Source organism: Mastacembelus armatus, chromosome 8 (assembly GCF_900324485.2).
Source record: "Mastacembelus armatus chromosome 8, fMasArm1.2, whole genome shotgun sequence".
Lineage (NCBI taxonomy): Eukaryota > Metazoa > Chordata > Actinopteri > Synbranchiformes > Mastacembelidae > Mastacembelus > Mastacembelus armatus.
Genome location: NC_046640.1, coordinates 9,096,489 through 9,111,684, shown reverse-complemented (window position 1 = coordinate 9,111,684; position 15,196 = coordinate 9,096,489). Strand labels below are relative to the sequence as shown.

The following is a 15,196-nucleotide window of genomic DNA, read 5'->3' as shown; positions in this document are numbered from 1 at the left end:
GAAAAGTCGATGCACATGTAGAAATAAACGTTTGACACCACAGAGGGGGAAAAAACCACTTCTGGTGTAACTGAATAAATTTAGTGATATAAACATGAAGTAGGAAAAGTTAAAATGATGTACCCCAGAGTTTTACAGCTTGGTGCAGTAGTAGTTCCACAGTACAGCACCTGAGTGATGCACTTAGCTTCTGTCACCTTTAGACTGTATTTGATTGATGAGTGATAGCTGGTAATATATACATTTGATTGTCAAGTGAATATGATTTATATAAGTTAATGATAATTATTTGTCACTGGTGAATCAGAGACGTGTTTAAGTAATGTGCGTGTGTCATCAGGAAATATTTTCTCTATTCAAAAGGCTTGAAACGTGAAACCACAGACCGTCGTGGACGAAGAGCTGATTTAGCTGCTGCTCAACAGCAGAAAAAAAAAAAACTCCCCTCACTTGATCAAACAAGGCTTTTTCAAACCATGACAGCTCTGTTGAGCTTCTGGCCCTCTTCTCATTTCTACCTCATATTGAGTGTCTGTAAGTGAGTGTGTATCAGAACTCCTGTCCTGTCTCCTGGTCGATGGTGGTTAATTCCGACCACCGTCTAAAACCTGGCTTTTTAGTCTTGTCAGAGCTACGCTTTCATCAAACCCCCGGCTTTGGTCATCTCCCAGAGGGTCCAGATCAAAACTTCCATTGCTGCGCTGACTCTGCTGATGGCTGGCACTTTCTGACAGTAATTCAAAAGACATAGTGAAGAGAGGCAAAACAGAAATCCACCAGGCTCTTGTGAATGTGACTGACAGTGCGACGTGTAAGAGTTGGAAGGATGATTTTCTTTCTGTTGGCCTGTAGAAAACAAAAGGGACGACCTGCAGGCTGCCACATGGTCAGACTTCCATTCTACGCCTGCAGCCCTGGACCAGCGTCCTCCTTAAATATTTCACAGCCCGTCGTATGTTCAGACAGTCTCCTCCCCTACAGCTACTCCTATTGTTCCTCCTTTATTCATGAGATGCCCATGTGCAGCCAACTATTAGCCCCAACTTGGCCCATAGTGAGGTCCTACAAAGCATCATGGTCCTGCTACTCTGAACTGAGACACCACTTCAGCCAGACAAGTGAGATTGGTCTGTTTGATTTAGGACACTCAGCACTCTGAAACAGGCAGCCTGCACTGTACAGCTGCTAGCAGAGAACAAGTACAGATTCTGTTGCAGTCCCTCAGAGGTTTACTGGCGATGACAAATAAAGCTAATTAATTAGCAGGCTATTTGAATGTGATCTCAGCTCCTGTGCTCCCTAGCTGATCGACTGTCTTCATCTCTTCTGTGGAGAACAAAGATTTAACAAACACTGTGGCCTCTTTGTGCTTGCACATGATTTTTCCTTTTAAAGTTATTTAATCAAATAGTCAATCAAAAGCAAATGGAACAGCTAGTATTTTAATTGTTTTAAAATCAGAACATCGAATATTTTCTTAGTTTCTCATTTCTGAGGATTTGATGCTTTGCTTTGTTTTATGTGATAGTTCTTTGGGGGTTTTGGATGTTAGATCAGATTGTACAAGATGTTTAAAGATTTTAAAATATAAAAGTATCTGTGATAGACTGGCAATCTGTCCAGGATGTTACCTTGCCTCTCACTTAATTCTAGCTGGGATTGGCCGCAGCCCCCCACAACTCTGGATATAAGCAGCAGATGATGGATGGTTGGATGGATGGAAAATTTATTAGTTCACAGGAGATTTTAGAAAATTTCTGTGTTATTGTCAGAAATATAGTTACTAGTTTTGTTAAATGTATTGCTATAATCTGCATCAGCTCATGTAAACTTTACCCATCTAACTTATACCATTTGAATATTCAGGAGGATTAATGTGAAATTTTGTGGCTACCTTGTAAAGACTTTAAGTAATAACTTGTGGTACTTTCATATACATGCATGCTTTAGCACAAACTGATAGAACAGTAATTCAACCCGTCATCTAACGTTTTGAATTTAAGTGAAAAATATTGAAGTGAGTTGTAGCAAAAAGTGCAATATTGTATATCTTGTTGCTTCGTTGGATGGAGGTTGTCTGTGTGTCCCCCTGACATTCATTCAGCTGTCAAGATTTGACAGGTTGTTATTAACTGATCAATAGGTAACTGATCAGTAGCTATCTGATCAATACATACTGTATGCAAATGATTAAACCTCTGGCTTAAAAGATTTCAGGAACCTTGCAATGACCCTTCTCCACAAATTAATGTTGTAGGTGACCATTTGAGAAGCAGACAAAAAAAAAAAAAAAGACATTTTCAGTGATTATTATTTTCTGATTTGGCTTCAAATGTTTATTAAACATTACCCTTTATTAAAGGGTAATATTCTGAAAAACATCATTTTGACTGGAAAACACCTCAACAGTCACTGTGCTGAAAGGCTAGTTTTGAGGTAAAAACCATTTTGAATCAGAGGGAAAGAGGCTACGAGGTCACCTTTCCTTCTCATCGCTTTCTTATGTCTTCTTTATGTAGTTTCACACACCCACTCACATTTTCAGTGTAAAACACACTTGTCTATATGCAGGGAGCCCTCTGGGTTTTTTTCATCTGTAAATCCTCTTTCTGTACTACAGTGCTAGTTCCTTTTATGCTCAAAAATCAGAGGCGGAATTGTATACATGCATTTGGACTTATTGACAGCATGAAAGGTTTTGATTGCTTGTAAACACGAATGCCTTGACTGCTGTTTTGCAGACCTTGGTTTACTTTACAAGATGCAGTTTTGGAGCAGGGTGTTTGAAAGTTTAAAGGCCAGTTGTTTATGATACAGTCAGTCTTCCTGTTGGCATGCTGTGTGTAGATATGGTGGGCAGGATGAGTGATACTGGGTCACCAAATGTGCTGGTGTTCTTTTCGGAGGTGTCTTGGGCATAATTCTGCAAAAATTTCCATGATGAGAAAACCGGTGATGCCGTTGAACACCCCGTACTTTTCTCTCAAACCTCAAACCAGATTCCTCCACTGACGCCCACCCTAGTTTAACAGCACAAGGGATGGTTACATCAGACCGTGCGTAAGAACATGTGGCTTCATTCTCCTTTGCTCGAGCTCCTCTGGGACTCTGCGGTTCAGATTGACATTTTCTGTGACGTACAGCTCCAACGGACACCCTTTGGGTGCCACAGGATGATTGCATGCTCAGCTGACCCAAAGATCAAAGTTCATGTGCATTCATTAGCCTTTTTCCATCTGCATCCTCAGTTTTGTGCGCGATTGCAGCCTGGTGGACGTTTCCGTTCAGGATGGTTTTTAGCCATTTGTGCGCATCAGAGTGTCATTTTGTGTGTAGATGTCAGACAAGGAGGGGAGGAAATTGGCCGTTCCAGTTTAGTGGCAGGAAAGTGGGGCGATCTGTTCTTTGGAAGTTTCCCAGTGAAATTTCCTGGGGACCAAGACACTGAAAATATCTATCTATATACACACTATGTCCTACATAAAAGAGAGGGCAAACCAGAGAGACAGAGAGAGACAGAGCACATGTGTGTTTGGGAGAGATAAAAAGAGAGAGGGAGGGAGGTTAAATGTCACTGTGCTGGTGGGACATCAGTCTTTTGATGGCATCACACAGACTTTTGATGGATTGAAGCTTAGTAGAACCAGGTCAAGACTCCAGCAAGTCACCCAACAAAGTTACCTCATTTCCCCGCACACTTCTGTTGAATGAAAACCCCTCAAGTAGAAGAAGAAATGCTGCCTCATAAGCCCCAATTTTTCTCCTTATTATCTTCTGCCACCAGTAGCAGGTTCAAGCCTGGTGTGAGCACGTGATCGTGCGTATGAGACAGGATTTGTCTGGATTAGGTTTACACCTGGCCCCTGTGTCTTCAGTTAACAAAGAACAGATCCATCTCTCCTGTGCCAAAACACAGATTAGCTGAACACGAAACTTCCACCTGCGAGCTTCCATCTTTAAAAGCAGATGTTAAATGGCTTGTCACACTTGTTCCCCATCAATGAATATCTTAACATTTCCTGTTAATACATGGCCACCTGTTTCATTTGCTGATTTGAGCACATAACTGAAGTTCCTGTTTTATTACAAATGATAACAACCTGACCACAGATAATGCACGTTAAAAGAAACATCACATCATCACTGATGAGAAGTGGCAGGTGATGATGTTGTCTGTCTCTGTCTTACAGAGATCATACTGTATAAATGAAGCCATGCCTGCCTGAGGTATTCCCCACTCACATTCTTCAGCTGGAAATTTTGAGTAAACATGCAGTAGTGCTATATTCAGTCTTTAACACTCAGATAGAACCAATATTTTATTGTCACTTTAGCTGCCAAAGTCAGGTTTAATACCAGGGTGAATGTGATGAGAGCAGTTAGTAGCCAAAATACTGTAGAAAGTAGTTGAGTCAAATAAAAAAATACAATGACTGCATGCAGATAAGGCACTGGCCTTCAAAGCCAGGGATTGTGGGTTTGAGTCTCATCTCGGATGCCAGGGGCAGCACTGTGGTTTGGTGGTTAGCACTGTTGCTAACAAGTGTAAGAAGGTTCCTGGTTTGAAACCCAACAGGGGCCTTTCTGTGTGGAGTTTGCATGTTCTCCCTGTGCTTGTGTGGGTTTTCTCCAGGTACTCTGGTTTCCTCCCACAGTCCAAAAACATGTATGTCAGGTTGATTGGTGACTCTAAATTGCCCATAGGAGTGAGTGTGAGTGTGTGAGGTTGTTTGTCTCTATGTGGCCCTGTGATGGACTGGGGACCTGTCCAGGGTGGACCCCTGCCTTTCACCCAAAGAGAGCTGGGATAGGCTCCAGCTGATCCCTGTCACCCTAAATAGGAATAGACAGGTATAGACAATGGATGAATGACTGTATGCACAACCCAGCTGCATAATCATATATAGGTAGCCTGTGTGTGTAACACACTGCTCCATCGTAAATCTGAGACTCAACAACTAACCCTATTGAAAGCCACACTGCCAGCATAGATATGAAAGCTGTCAAATCTTTGCAAGCGTACAAATGAGTCTGCAACAAATATGCCATGGCAGCAGCACACAAACACAACACTGCCAGCAGAAAAAAAATGAAGTCTTCCATCTCCTAATGCTCAGTAACACACCAGTTATGATAGCAGTTATTGCTTTGTTTACATTTAATGATTAAACTATTGCATTTAAATGACCAGTTTGTTATTTAGGACCTGTCCAGTTTTTTTTGGCAAGAGTTAAATGAGAAGATCACTCCCATTCATGCCTATATATGTGTGTGTATGTATATGTATATGTATATGTGTGTATATATATATATATATATATATATAGTTCAGACGGGGTGTTGTTACTTCCGTTGAAGAGCAGACCTCTCGACAAAGCAGGGGTTAGCAGAGTTAACAAAGTTTGAAGTTGCCAAGCTGACTGAAAGTGTTAATGATATGACCTGAAACTGAAAGAGCTCTCCAAGGAGAATGTCAAGAGATAAAGATTTATAACAGCGAGATATGAAGCGGAGGAGATGATTATCACTTGTTGGCGTGAGGCAATATGCAATCGCTCTGTAGCCCTCTTCATCTTCTTCACACACACATTCATTATGATGGTCTTTTATGTGTGAGTCATGACTTTTCTCTTGGGAACTGATAATCATTTTCTCTCATAATTTTCCCTCTGTCCTGTCCTGTTCCAACTTAATTGACAATGAGTGATTCTCTCAAAAAATTTTGATTCAGCTTTTTAACTCCACCTACATTTGCTCTGCTCCATCCCTTGGGATCCAGGCAATATCTGACTACAAGCCCCATAAAAAATAAATAACGCCGAATACGTGACAAACAGATCTGTGGAGCCATCCAGTTTAAGATTATTATTTCAGAAAGATTGTCGCTGTGTGGTGTGGGTGTCAGTCTGCAAAAACCTCCAAAGAGAGAATAAAAATGCTTTTTCAGTCTTTTCCAACATGACACCAATAAATTCTGCAAAAAAAAAAAAAAAAAAATTTGTGCCAACTTTTTGGCATGAAGGTATGAAAAATGCCAAATTCATATACAGAGAACAGCAATACCAGCTCTTTTTTGGCAGCTTCAAGTGAAAAAGTGTTGACACTGGTATTATGGTCTGACCTCACCTTCATCTTCTTTCTGCCTTCTGTTCATCTCGGCTCTCGACCATCCACCCTGTGAATTCACGCCTCTGATTTCACAGCCACCTCTCACATTCAACTCCTGTCCCCACTGTTCTCCTTCAGTGCACTTTTATTTTCCTTTGCCACCACAGTATCTCTATTGTTTTTTTGAATCCTACTCCTCTTTTCTTTCATTCTTTCTTTTTCCTTTCCTTCATCTGTTTAGTATGTTCCTGATTCTGGGGGCCTGTACTGCTCCTTCCTCTTAGTTTGACCCTCATATTTTGTATCTCAGTTAGTTTACCACTCCTGTCCATACTCAAATATCCATTAGATGGATTGGCATAAAATTGTGTACAGATTTTAAATGGTCCCTCTTTTTATTATTCTGTTCACCAGTTGGAAGACATATTGGGTTTTAGCGACATGCTTCAACAACTATTAGATAAAAATTGTGCTGTGTTGTTTAATAGAGCTGCTAGACTGGTTTTATCCTCTTATTTTAGTAGTTTCATTTTAATTCCTCTGACATCTATTCCTGCCTCTTCCTTGTATCTCTCTTTTCTATCTCTAATCTCACCCTTTTACCTTTCTCCTCCCTTTGTCCTCTCCCCTCGTCTCCCTCCAGATTCCCCTATCTTTGATTACTCAGCACTATGCAAAATTGGAAGTGCTCACTTCCATTTATTATCATATTTTCTGTAAGTACCTCTCTCTGGTTGATCAGCTTTCTGACAACCTTGCTACTCCCTCCCGCTCTTTCTCTCTTTGCCCTTGTCAGTTCCCTCTAACAATTTGGTTCCCAGCCACCTTCCCCTCCCCTTTTTGTCTTCTCTCTCTCTCTCTCCGTTTAATCTCACTCACTTGCTTTGATTTCACTGGTTTTCCTCCATTCCTATAGTACCAAATTGTCAGAAGCGCCTTATAAACAACACCTCATTAATTTTCATTTACATTTAAAGGAGTTTTTTTTTTTTTTTAACTTTTACTGAGGCTGTAACAATGCTGTTTGTAAAGCTGGAGCAACATTATAATGAGGGCCAAGTTAATACTCATTTAGGTTTACATTTACTGTATTAGTACTGTATTTTCATTTAATACAATTTCCTATTTGACATAATACACTAAATTCATCTCATGTCCAGAGTTTCTATTTACTACTGTATAATGGAATTCATATGAAGTAGTAGTAAGAAAGATATTTTAAATGCTGCTTACAGGATTATGCAGTAAAACTGATTCAGTACAAATAATGAATTATTTACCATTTGTCACTGGTTGTCAAGTGTCAAGTCTCCCCTGAGACTCTTGTTTACATTAGTGGGTGATGCAATCTGGATGTTGAGTCTGTTAAACTTCTACAGTTTGCTGCAAACTGGTCTGCCATCTCCGTCCTTCTCCGTGGCTGTGAACAGAAGTTCGCCTGCTAAGAGGATTTTAAAAGTGGGAGGCAGAACCCACGCTAGCGAGTCAGTGTTTGTCACAACAAGTCCTGTACTCAGTTTGTTGTTTATGTGAGAATAAAGGGGAAATCGCAAGAAAAACATATATTCACCAAACAGAAAAAAACCCCACTCTGTTTAACAAAGCGGTTAGCCTGTTATATTTAGGTTTAAACTTGTGTTTTTCTTTCATAGTGTGAAGGATTGTGGCCAGAGGTCCATTTTATTGTATCACGGGGTCATTTATTCCAGGTTTTGCCTCCAAAAGGTCCATATTTCTTCGCCTGTGTCAAAGAAATGATACTTGGAGCACGTTGGTTCACCGAAAGGTGCAAAAACCTCAGAACACTGCCATGTTTTTATTTTACTGTGAGATTTTAAAACTTAATACCAGTCTGAATGCCTGAATAGATATTCTTTGCCACATGTTGTCCACGCTCTTGTTTTTGTTCTTCCTGTTCTTTTCCTTGCCATAACAGACAGGCAGTAGTTTTTATTCTCACTCACTGTCCCAGGAGGGAAACCCTGAGATTATTTGTCCCGTTTTTTTTTTTTTTTTTCCTTTCAAAACATGTCACTGTCTCCCCTGTGTGTCTCAGGCTGCCTCATTACACACACACAAACACACAGATGGCTATTTACAATTTAAAGACACATCATTATTCTGTACTTGCCATTCATGTGAAGCAAAAAGAAAACAAACTGCACCTTTGCACTGATTTTCTCTGGATTAGAGTTTAGATAAGAAGCCAAGTTTAGTCTCGTAGAGCTTTGATAACAGGTTCAACAGATAGTCACGTCTAACTACAGTTTTCCAGTAGGTGTAGTGAAGTAAGAAGTACAGTGTTTCTCCTTGAAATAATGGAGTAGCTGACACTTTTGATTAAATGTACTTAATTACTTTCAGATCAGATGCTTCGCTGGTGTTGGTCACTCCTGTGGTTTGTGATGCTGCCGGTTGGTTCTGTGCAGACCAGTCCACAATCTAGTGGTGCAACGACACCCAGAGTCCGCAAGGGAGAGATCTTTTTATCTTGCTCCGCTTAGTACTTGAATACACTGCTGCATCGTTGATGCTCAGAGAGGTGTCTTCTCGTGCCATTCATAGGGTTGATGGCAGGAAAGTGCAAAAGAGTGTATAGATTATTGAATAAAGAGCCGTTGGCAATAATGAGTGTCTGTAATGTAGACCTGCACTGACAGTCTGCTGTAAAGGGTTAGACTAATATATTAGTTTGCTGAGGGTGTTGTTTGCTTTTTAACACCGCTTCAAGTAAACTGATCTAATGTAATCCTGTCTGCCTGTTTTAGGCATTAAAGGTTATTCTTCAAACATCAGCTCTCTGAAGCTTAAGCATAACAAGACATAAAGCCAAAGGTCGTGTTAGAAACCTCCTTGCTTACTACAACTAACAGCATGAATGTGCTGAATATCTCAAACAATGCACTGTTTGTTTTGCTATTTTTTAAAGCCTTAACTGTAGCGAGGCTGAGTTTGTCCCATCAGAACAGGTCGAACAATGCTTATGGAAATCAAATTGTTTTTCTTTCAGGGAGGATGAATTTGCTGGGTAAATTTTATGGCCATCTGCTCAGAAAAGAAAATGGTGATTTGACAAATCCCTTTACACAAACATAGTTTCAGATTGAGAAACACAGAATTAACCTTTATCGACTGCAACATGTTTACTTGCATGTTGCTGATATGCTGCATCGATTCAGTGGGGCCTAAGCTTTGTTTATTTTAAATGTACTCACTGTTTTCAACCATTATTTATTCAGGGTAGCTTCACTCTCTTTTGTCCAAGCTGTAACCAGTTCTACAAACATTATTGCACGACCGAATGGACTGGATGTACTATACAAAGCATTGTTCAACATGTAGTTAATGAATAGATTAAAAATAGGAAAAAAAAAATAGTTGTCAAAAAGCAAAAATGAAAGATGGACATTCGATATTAAAGACCACTTGATATTATCATCTTTACATCCAACAGCTTCCAGTAACATCTACAAAGCTGAAGTCAGGAACAGATTTCAGTTTTTAATTTTTAAAAAAAATCTTTTGTTTTTAAATGTTTTTAACTTCGATCTTATGGGATATTGAATGATGGCCAAAAATGATCGTCCAATTACAATTAAATGTAAGCCACAGCAAAAGGGGTCTGAATACTTCCTGAAGCCACTCTATGCATGTGATGTGAATGGTATGTCATGATGTGGTGAGGGTTAGAAGTGCTGCATGTCTAGAGCTGTTCCCACTAGTGATGTGGTAAAAAGCCCCAGACAGAGACGGGGAAGAAATTTCTTCTTCTGTAGTTTTTTTGTTTCTGTTTTGATCATGTCTTCTCCATCTTCCTTCTAACATGCAGTGTCTCTCTGGGAATGATGGTGTTGACACTGGTGCCCCCCTCTCTGTCGCCATGACGATGCCGTTCAGCCCCCTGTCCAGCGACGAGGAACAACGAAGGATGCTGGGAAACACTCGACATCTCTATCCAGGGGCAGAGGAGGAGGAGGAGGAGGAGGAGGAAGAAGAGGAAGAGGAAATGGAAGAAGATGAACGTGATGAGGATGGTGAGGAGGAGGAGAATGGCGAGCTGGAGGGGGATGAGGATGAAGATGAGGAGGAGATGGTGGAGGACGTCAGGCGAGGAGGCCTGTCACGGGGGGGCAGAGGTGAAGGACACAGGCAGTCAGGTAAACTGGCTGGACGACCCACTGGGGACAGACAGATTCGACAAGGGAACCCTGGACACACCGCTAACCCCTATTCATCCAACTCCGCACCCACACACCAACAGTCAACCAATCAGATACAGCAGCAGCAGCAGCAGAGGAGGCTGAAGGAGCGCAGCGCCAGCTCTGTGCCATCTGAGGATGCCCACATTGCCATGATGGTGTTTCGCATCGGCATCCCAGACATAAAGCAAACGGTCAGTGGAGTCGCTGTACACACACACACACACACGCACACACACACACACAGAATCTGGCAACAAGACCTGCAAGTTCTCAAGCACAAAAGGTCTCAGTCCCACTCAGCTTCCCATTAGTTTGAACACCTTAGCTTTTGTCTAACAGAACAAGTTTTAACCCACAGAACAATATGCAACTCAGACGTCACAAACACCACAATTTTAAAAATTGTGTGTTGGACACGCAAATTCACACCCTGTCACATGAAAGTGAAGTGAGAAAGTGAACAAAAGTATTTTCTGTGCCAAAGTAGTTCTTTAACATACAGTACGGCATGACCAGGTACTTTCACATCACATGATCCTCTCTGATAAATGGGCGTGGAAAATTGATGGATTGATGCATATCTTGTTAAAAAGTATAAGTAACATGTTTGTCTGAAACACCAAAAGAATAATTTACATCTTAAAGATATCACAAGGAAGTCATGATGACACATTCCAAGTCTCCTTTGGTTTTCCTCCACACTGACCCTGGGTCTTTCAAAACTGTCATTAGGTAGGGGGTGCCATCTTTGGTGGCTGTGTCCTGGAGCCCATGAACATTCAGTCCATGGGTGTGTGACAGTGTGTGTGGCCAGCTCAGTCAAAACCTGTCATTCTCCAGAAACACTGTGAATCTCAGAGGATTGAGTGTATTACATCAGTTAGATTCACTCTATTCCTCACTCAATGCTTCAGCATTGGAAAAGTGACAGGAGCAGAAATAGTCGTCAGCATGCCGGTTGATGTGAGGATGAGCGAGGCATTCAAGGTGACCCAGGTCCTGAGAGTAAGAGAGAGAGAGACGGCAGTAGCCAGAGCCAGATTACATACAGGAGCAATCGTGATGAGAATATGCAGGCAAGAATTTAATGCTGAGAAACAGGACACAGAGGGAGTCAAGGAGAGGAAAGCTGAAGGGAAGAGGGCAACAGAGGGGAAAGCGCTGCCTGTAGCTTAATGTTGCCAACGACCTTTTAAATGTGCCATAAAGCAAGCTGTGAAAAGCCCTCCTTGGTGGGACTGGTTTTAACAGGGCTGTCCAGAATCATGATAGATCCACCATTGCGCTCCATTTCTCAGATGTGGTCTTACATCATAGCAGTGCGATAGCTTGCATCAGAAGCGTGACTGCTTAGGCCTCATGGGCTGGAGATGCAGCTCTCTACATGTACAGTGCCCCATTCTCCCACACACGGTAATCCCCCTCTCCTCCTCGTGTTTCTCAGATGAGTGGTCTTTAAAGGGATTCATGAGTAGAAACTCAACTGGACTGATTATTGAATTGTGAGGAGCAGGGAGTCAGGGATGCAAAATGCAAACACACACTGCACACTGCATCCAAGTGTGTGCTTTTGTGCAGAAGAGGAAAAAAAAACAGTCAAGAAGCAGAGAAAAAGAAGATAGCGGTTATTTTTGCTCATTGCCAGACAAAAGCTGAACCAGACAGTGTTTGTGTTTGACACAGAGAAAGCCGCGTTCCTAAGACATTAGCTGTCTGTCCTCTTTCTGTCTTTCGATTAAGCAATCTAGGCCTCTGCGATATGTTAGCTTTATAAATCTTCACCAAGAATGCAAATTAAATAAATATAGTTCTGAGTGCCTGTGTGGATCTGTGTCCATATTTTGTATTTACCATCAAAGTGTACTAAAATGCCGTGTTCAGTGCTTCTTCTTCCCTCCTTCCCTCTTGCTGCTGTGTGATTTATTATTGATCTTTGTATGGGTGTTTTCAGCAGTGTGTGTGTGTGTGTGTTTGGACGCTCAAGTGTGCTTGATCTAGTGTTTTTAAATCCCACCATTAATAATTCACGGCTCCCTATTTATTCTAACAAATAGGCATCAACGTTTAATTGTAAAGAGGCGGATAAATGGGAATACTTGGGAGGAGAATGCTCACTCAAGCTTGGAGTCAGAAATTACTTCACAGTCACACAAAGACGGAAAAACAGAGGTAGAAGATGAATAGAGATGGGTGCAAAAAGAGATAAAAAAAGAAACAGGTTGAGGGCAGTGTGTAGAATGTAGGGATAAAGGTAAATGAAGGCAGACGGACATAGACGTTGATCAGAGTAGATGGATTTAGACACGCGGTCGCTGAGAGAGACAGGTGAAAAGAGATAGAGGTAAATCGAGGAAGACAGTGGAGAGAGGTAGATCCGGATGGACAAAGTGAGACAGACAGACACAGAGGTGACATGAGATTAAAGTACATAGAAATAAAAATATATAGTTTGGTTGCTGGGCTTTTTAAAATATTCAGTTTGTACTCATGGATGACAGTTGCACTGTGAACACCTTCTGGATTTTTGTGAGTAGCAAATGCGAAGGTATACATTTATATACATTATACTGTATATTATTAAACACTTATATAATTTCTGAATCTTTAAATAGTCCATATGTGATTTTAATTACTTCAAACTGGCAGTAATGATCAGATATATCAGTGTAACTGTACAGTATTCTTCATATTTTTTGCTTCTCACCTTTTTATTCTTCTTTGTTCCATGTGTAGGGTTTTATTAGCTACATACACTCAGGTATGTAGATAAACATTAACACACAAAGGAGCTAAAACATGACCTTATAGACTTCCTGCCAATATGTACTCACTCAGTATACACCATTTTGTTCCCCCCTCATGAGAGTTATAACCCACCATCAATCTAACATTTACTCTGGTGCTCTCTCTCTCGCTCTGTCTCTTATTCTTTCCTGACACAACCTCTTCAGGCCATTTTCCAATTTCCCTATCTCATTTGCTCCCTGCACTTTCAAAATAAAAGCTCTTTGTCACTTATCATACTACAGCTCATCTCCTGGCCTCTCTCCATCTATTCATTCCCTGTCCTTCTCTCACTGATGTCAGCTAATACCCCTTTACACTCCCAGTACATTAGGTCTGTTCTACATGTCAGCTAATTCACCCTCAATAAACTCTAATTGCTCCTTAATTGTGTTGTAATGAGACAAGGGAGTGACTGTGGCCCACAAATGCAAATGCTATAAATTGAGGGAGGAGAATTTTTGGTGACGAAAGAGCAGCCACATGCAATAACGAAAAAGACAAGACACACACAAACACTGTAAATTTACATTATATGTACAATTTAGCACAGACATAGCTCTACATATTTCTAATGTTTGATATTCTTCAATTAGTCTATCTCTGAAATAATCCATTTGATGCAGACTCATTACAGATTTACTTACGGCAATTGACTTTAATGTGGCAATTTGTGTTTTGTTTCCAATGGGACCGTTGCACATCAGGCTGTGTTTAGAGCTGAGACAGAGCGAATGGTACCTGGCGAATATGTAACTATATTTGTTTATATAGTTAAACCCATTTTATAACCAAACATTTGCAGTAAAGGAAGTAAACTGAAAGAGAAAGATGTCTGTGAGGCAGGACTTTTTTAATAAAATTAAAACAAAGGAGAACCAGTTAATGCAGTAAAGTAAGAACGTAATGTAATGATTTTAATATGTGCACAAATATACGCACCTAACGAAGAATTGTAGAAGTGCAGGCTTGTACTGTGTTCTTTATGCTATTAGATATTTGTGCACATACTTACATAACCTTGGACCTTTAGGAAGAGATTGGTGGTTGTTACTTTTTTCTAATAAATTCCCACGCAGAGCTCAGAAAAACATTTGTTGATACTTCCTTTACCTTAGTTCTTTTTAAATGGTCTCATCAGGGCTGTACAAGCCTACTGGGCCAGATCTGACTGTCAATCAAGACTGCACTCCTGTTGCGCTGACAGAGAGTGAGAGATCTGTGTGTACTTTGTCTACTATATTTGTGAGGGTATCCTGGCCATCGTTTCAGTCCTTTAGTAGTCAGTTGTTATATGTGAAAGAGGAATTTAGTTGGATGGATTATATTGTCTTATGTAAAGATATTTTGTCCTATTCTATCTGCTGAATGTTAAAAGTTAGATTATATACTTTATACTTATACAAACCTTAGTGTACCCATTAAGCACTGTTGATTTGCATAAAATAGACAGAAATAGGTTCAAATTTGTCTGAAATCTGTCTTTAAACCTGCTTTAGATTCAAATATTACATTTTAATTGAGGAATCAGTCAGTGGAGAGTAATTGTTTAGTTTAGAACAACCAGAGCAACCAGAGCGTCTGTGATGGAAGGTACGCTGGTCCCATTAAAAGGAAGCAAATTCTTTCGAAATGGAGAATTCACTTGGGTTTCTGCAGCACTGTATAAAGTGTGGCAATAAGCCTTTAAATATTTAAATACTGAAAGTGTTAAAGCGAAATGCTTATAGAAGACAAAGTGTAGGCTGAGGAGCTTAGCGTATGTAAGGTTATTAGCCCTATAATGGTATGTCAACAGTCTGGCTGGTTCAAGAGTAACAGTAAGTTAACTCATAACTCCTCAGTGGCAATGATTACATAGGGCAATTATTACAAATTCTTAAAGAACAAAATGGGGAATACTATGGCAGGTTTAAGACTTTATCGCTGATATATTTAGGTTTTCTTTTTTATTACAGTGTACATTAACCTAATTGCGCAGAAAGCAGGATGAGTAATGTTATATAGGCAAAAGATGTGTAATTACTAGCTAAACAAATGTGAAGTCTGCTATAGCAAGTAAAATATTTTTCTAAAAGTTGGCAAGGTAATATCTCTGATTG

General features: G+C 40.4%; 1 protein-coding gene across 1 annotated transcript in view; it reads left to right on the top strand.

Moving 5' to 3' along the window:
- The first annotated feature begins 9,988 nt into the window (after positions 1 to 9,988).
- shank1 (SH3 and multiple ankyrin repeat domains 1) overlaps positions 9,989 to 15,196 on the top strand; it is a 49,105-nt gene continuing 43,897 nt past the window's right edge. The window contains exon 1 of the mRNA XM_026325785.2: positions 9,989 to 10,501. Within this exon, the coding sequence (XP_026181570.1) occupies positions 9,989 to 10,501 (513 nt within the window). The remainder of the gene's footprint in view (positions 10,502 to 15,196) is intronic.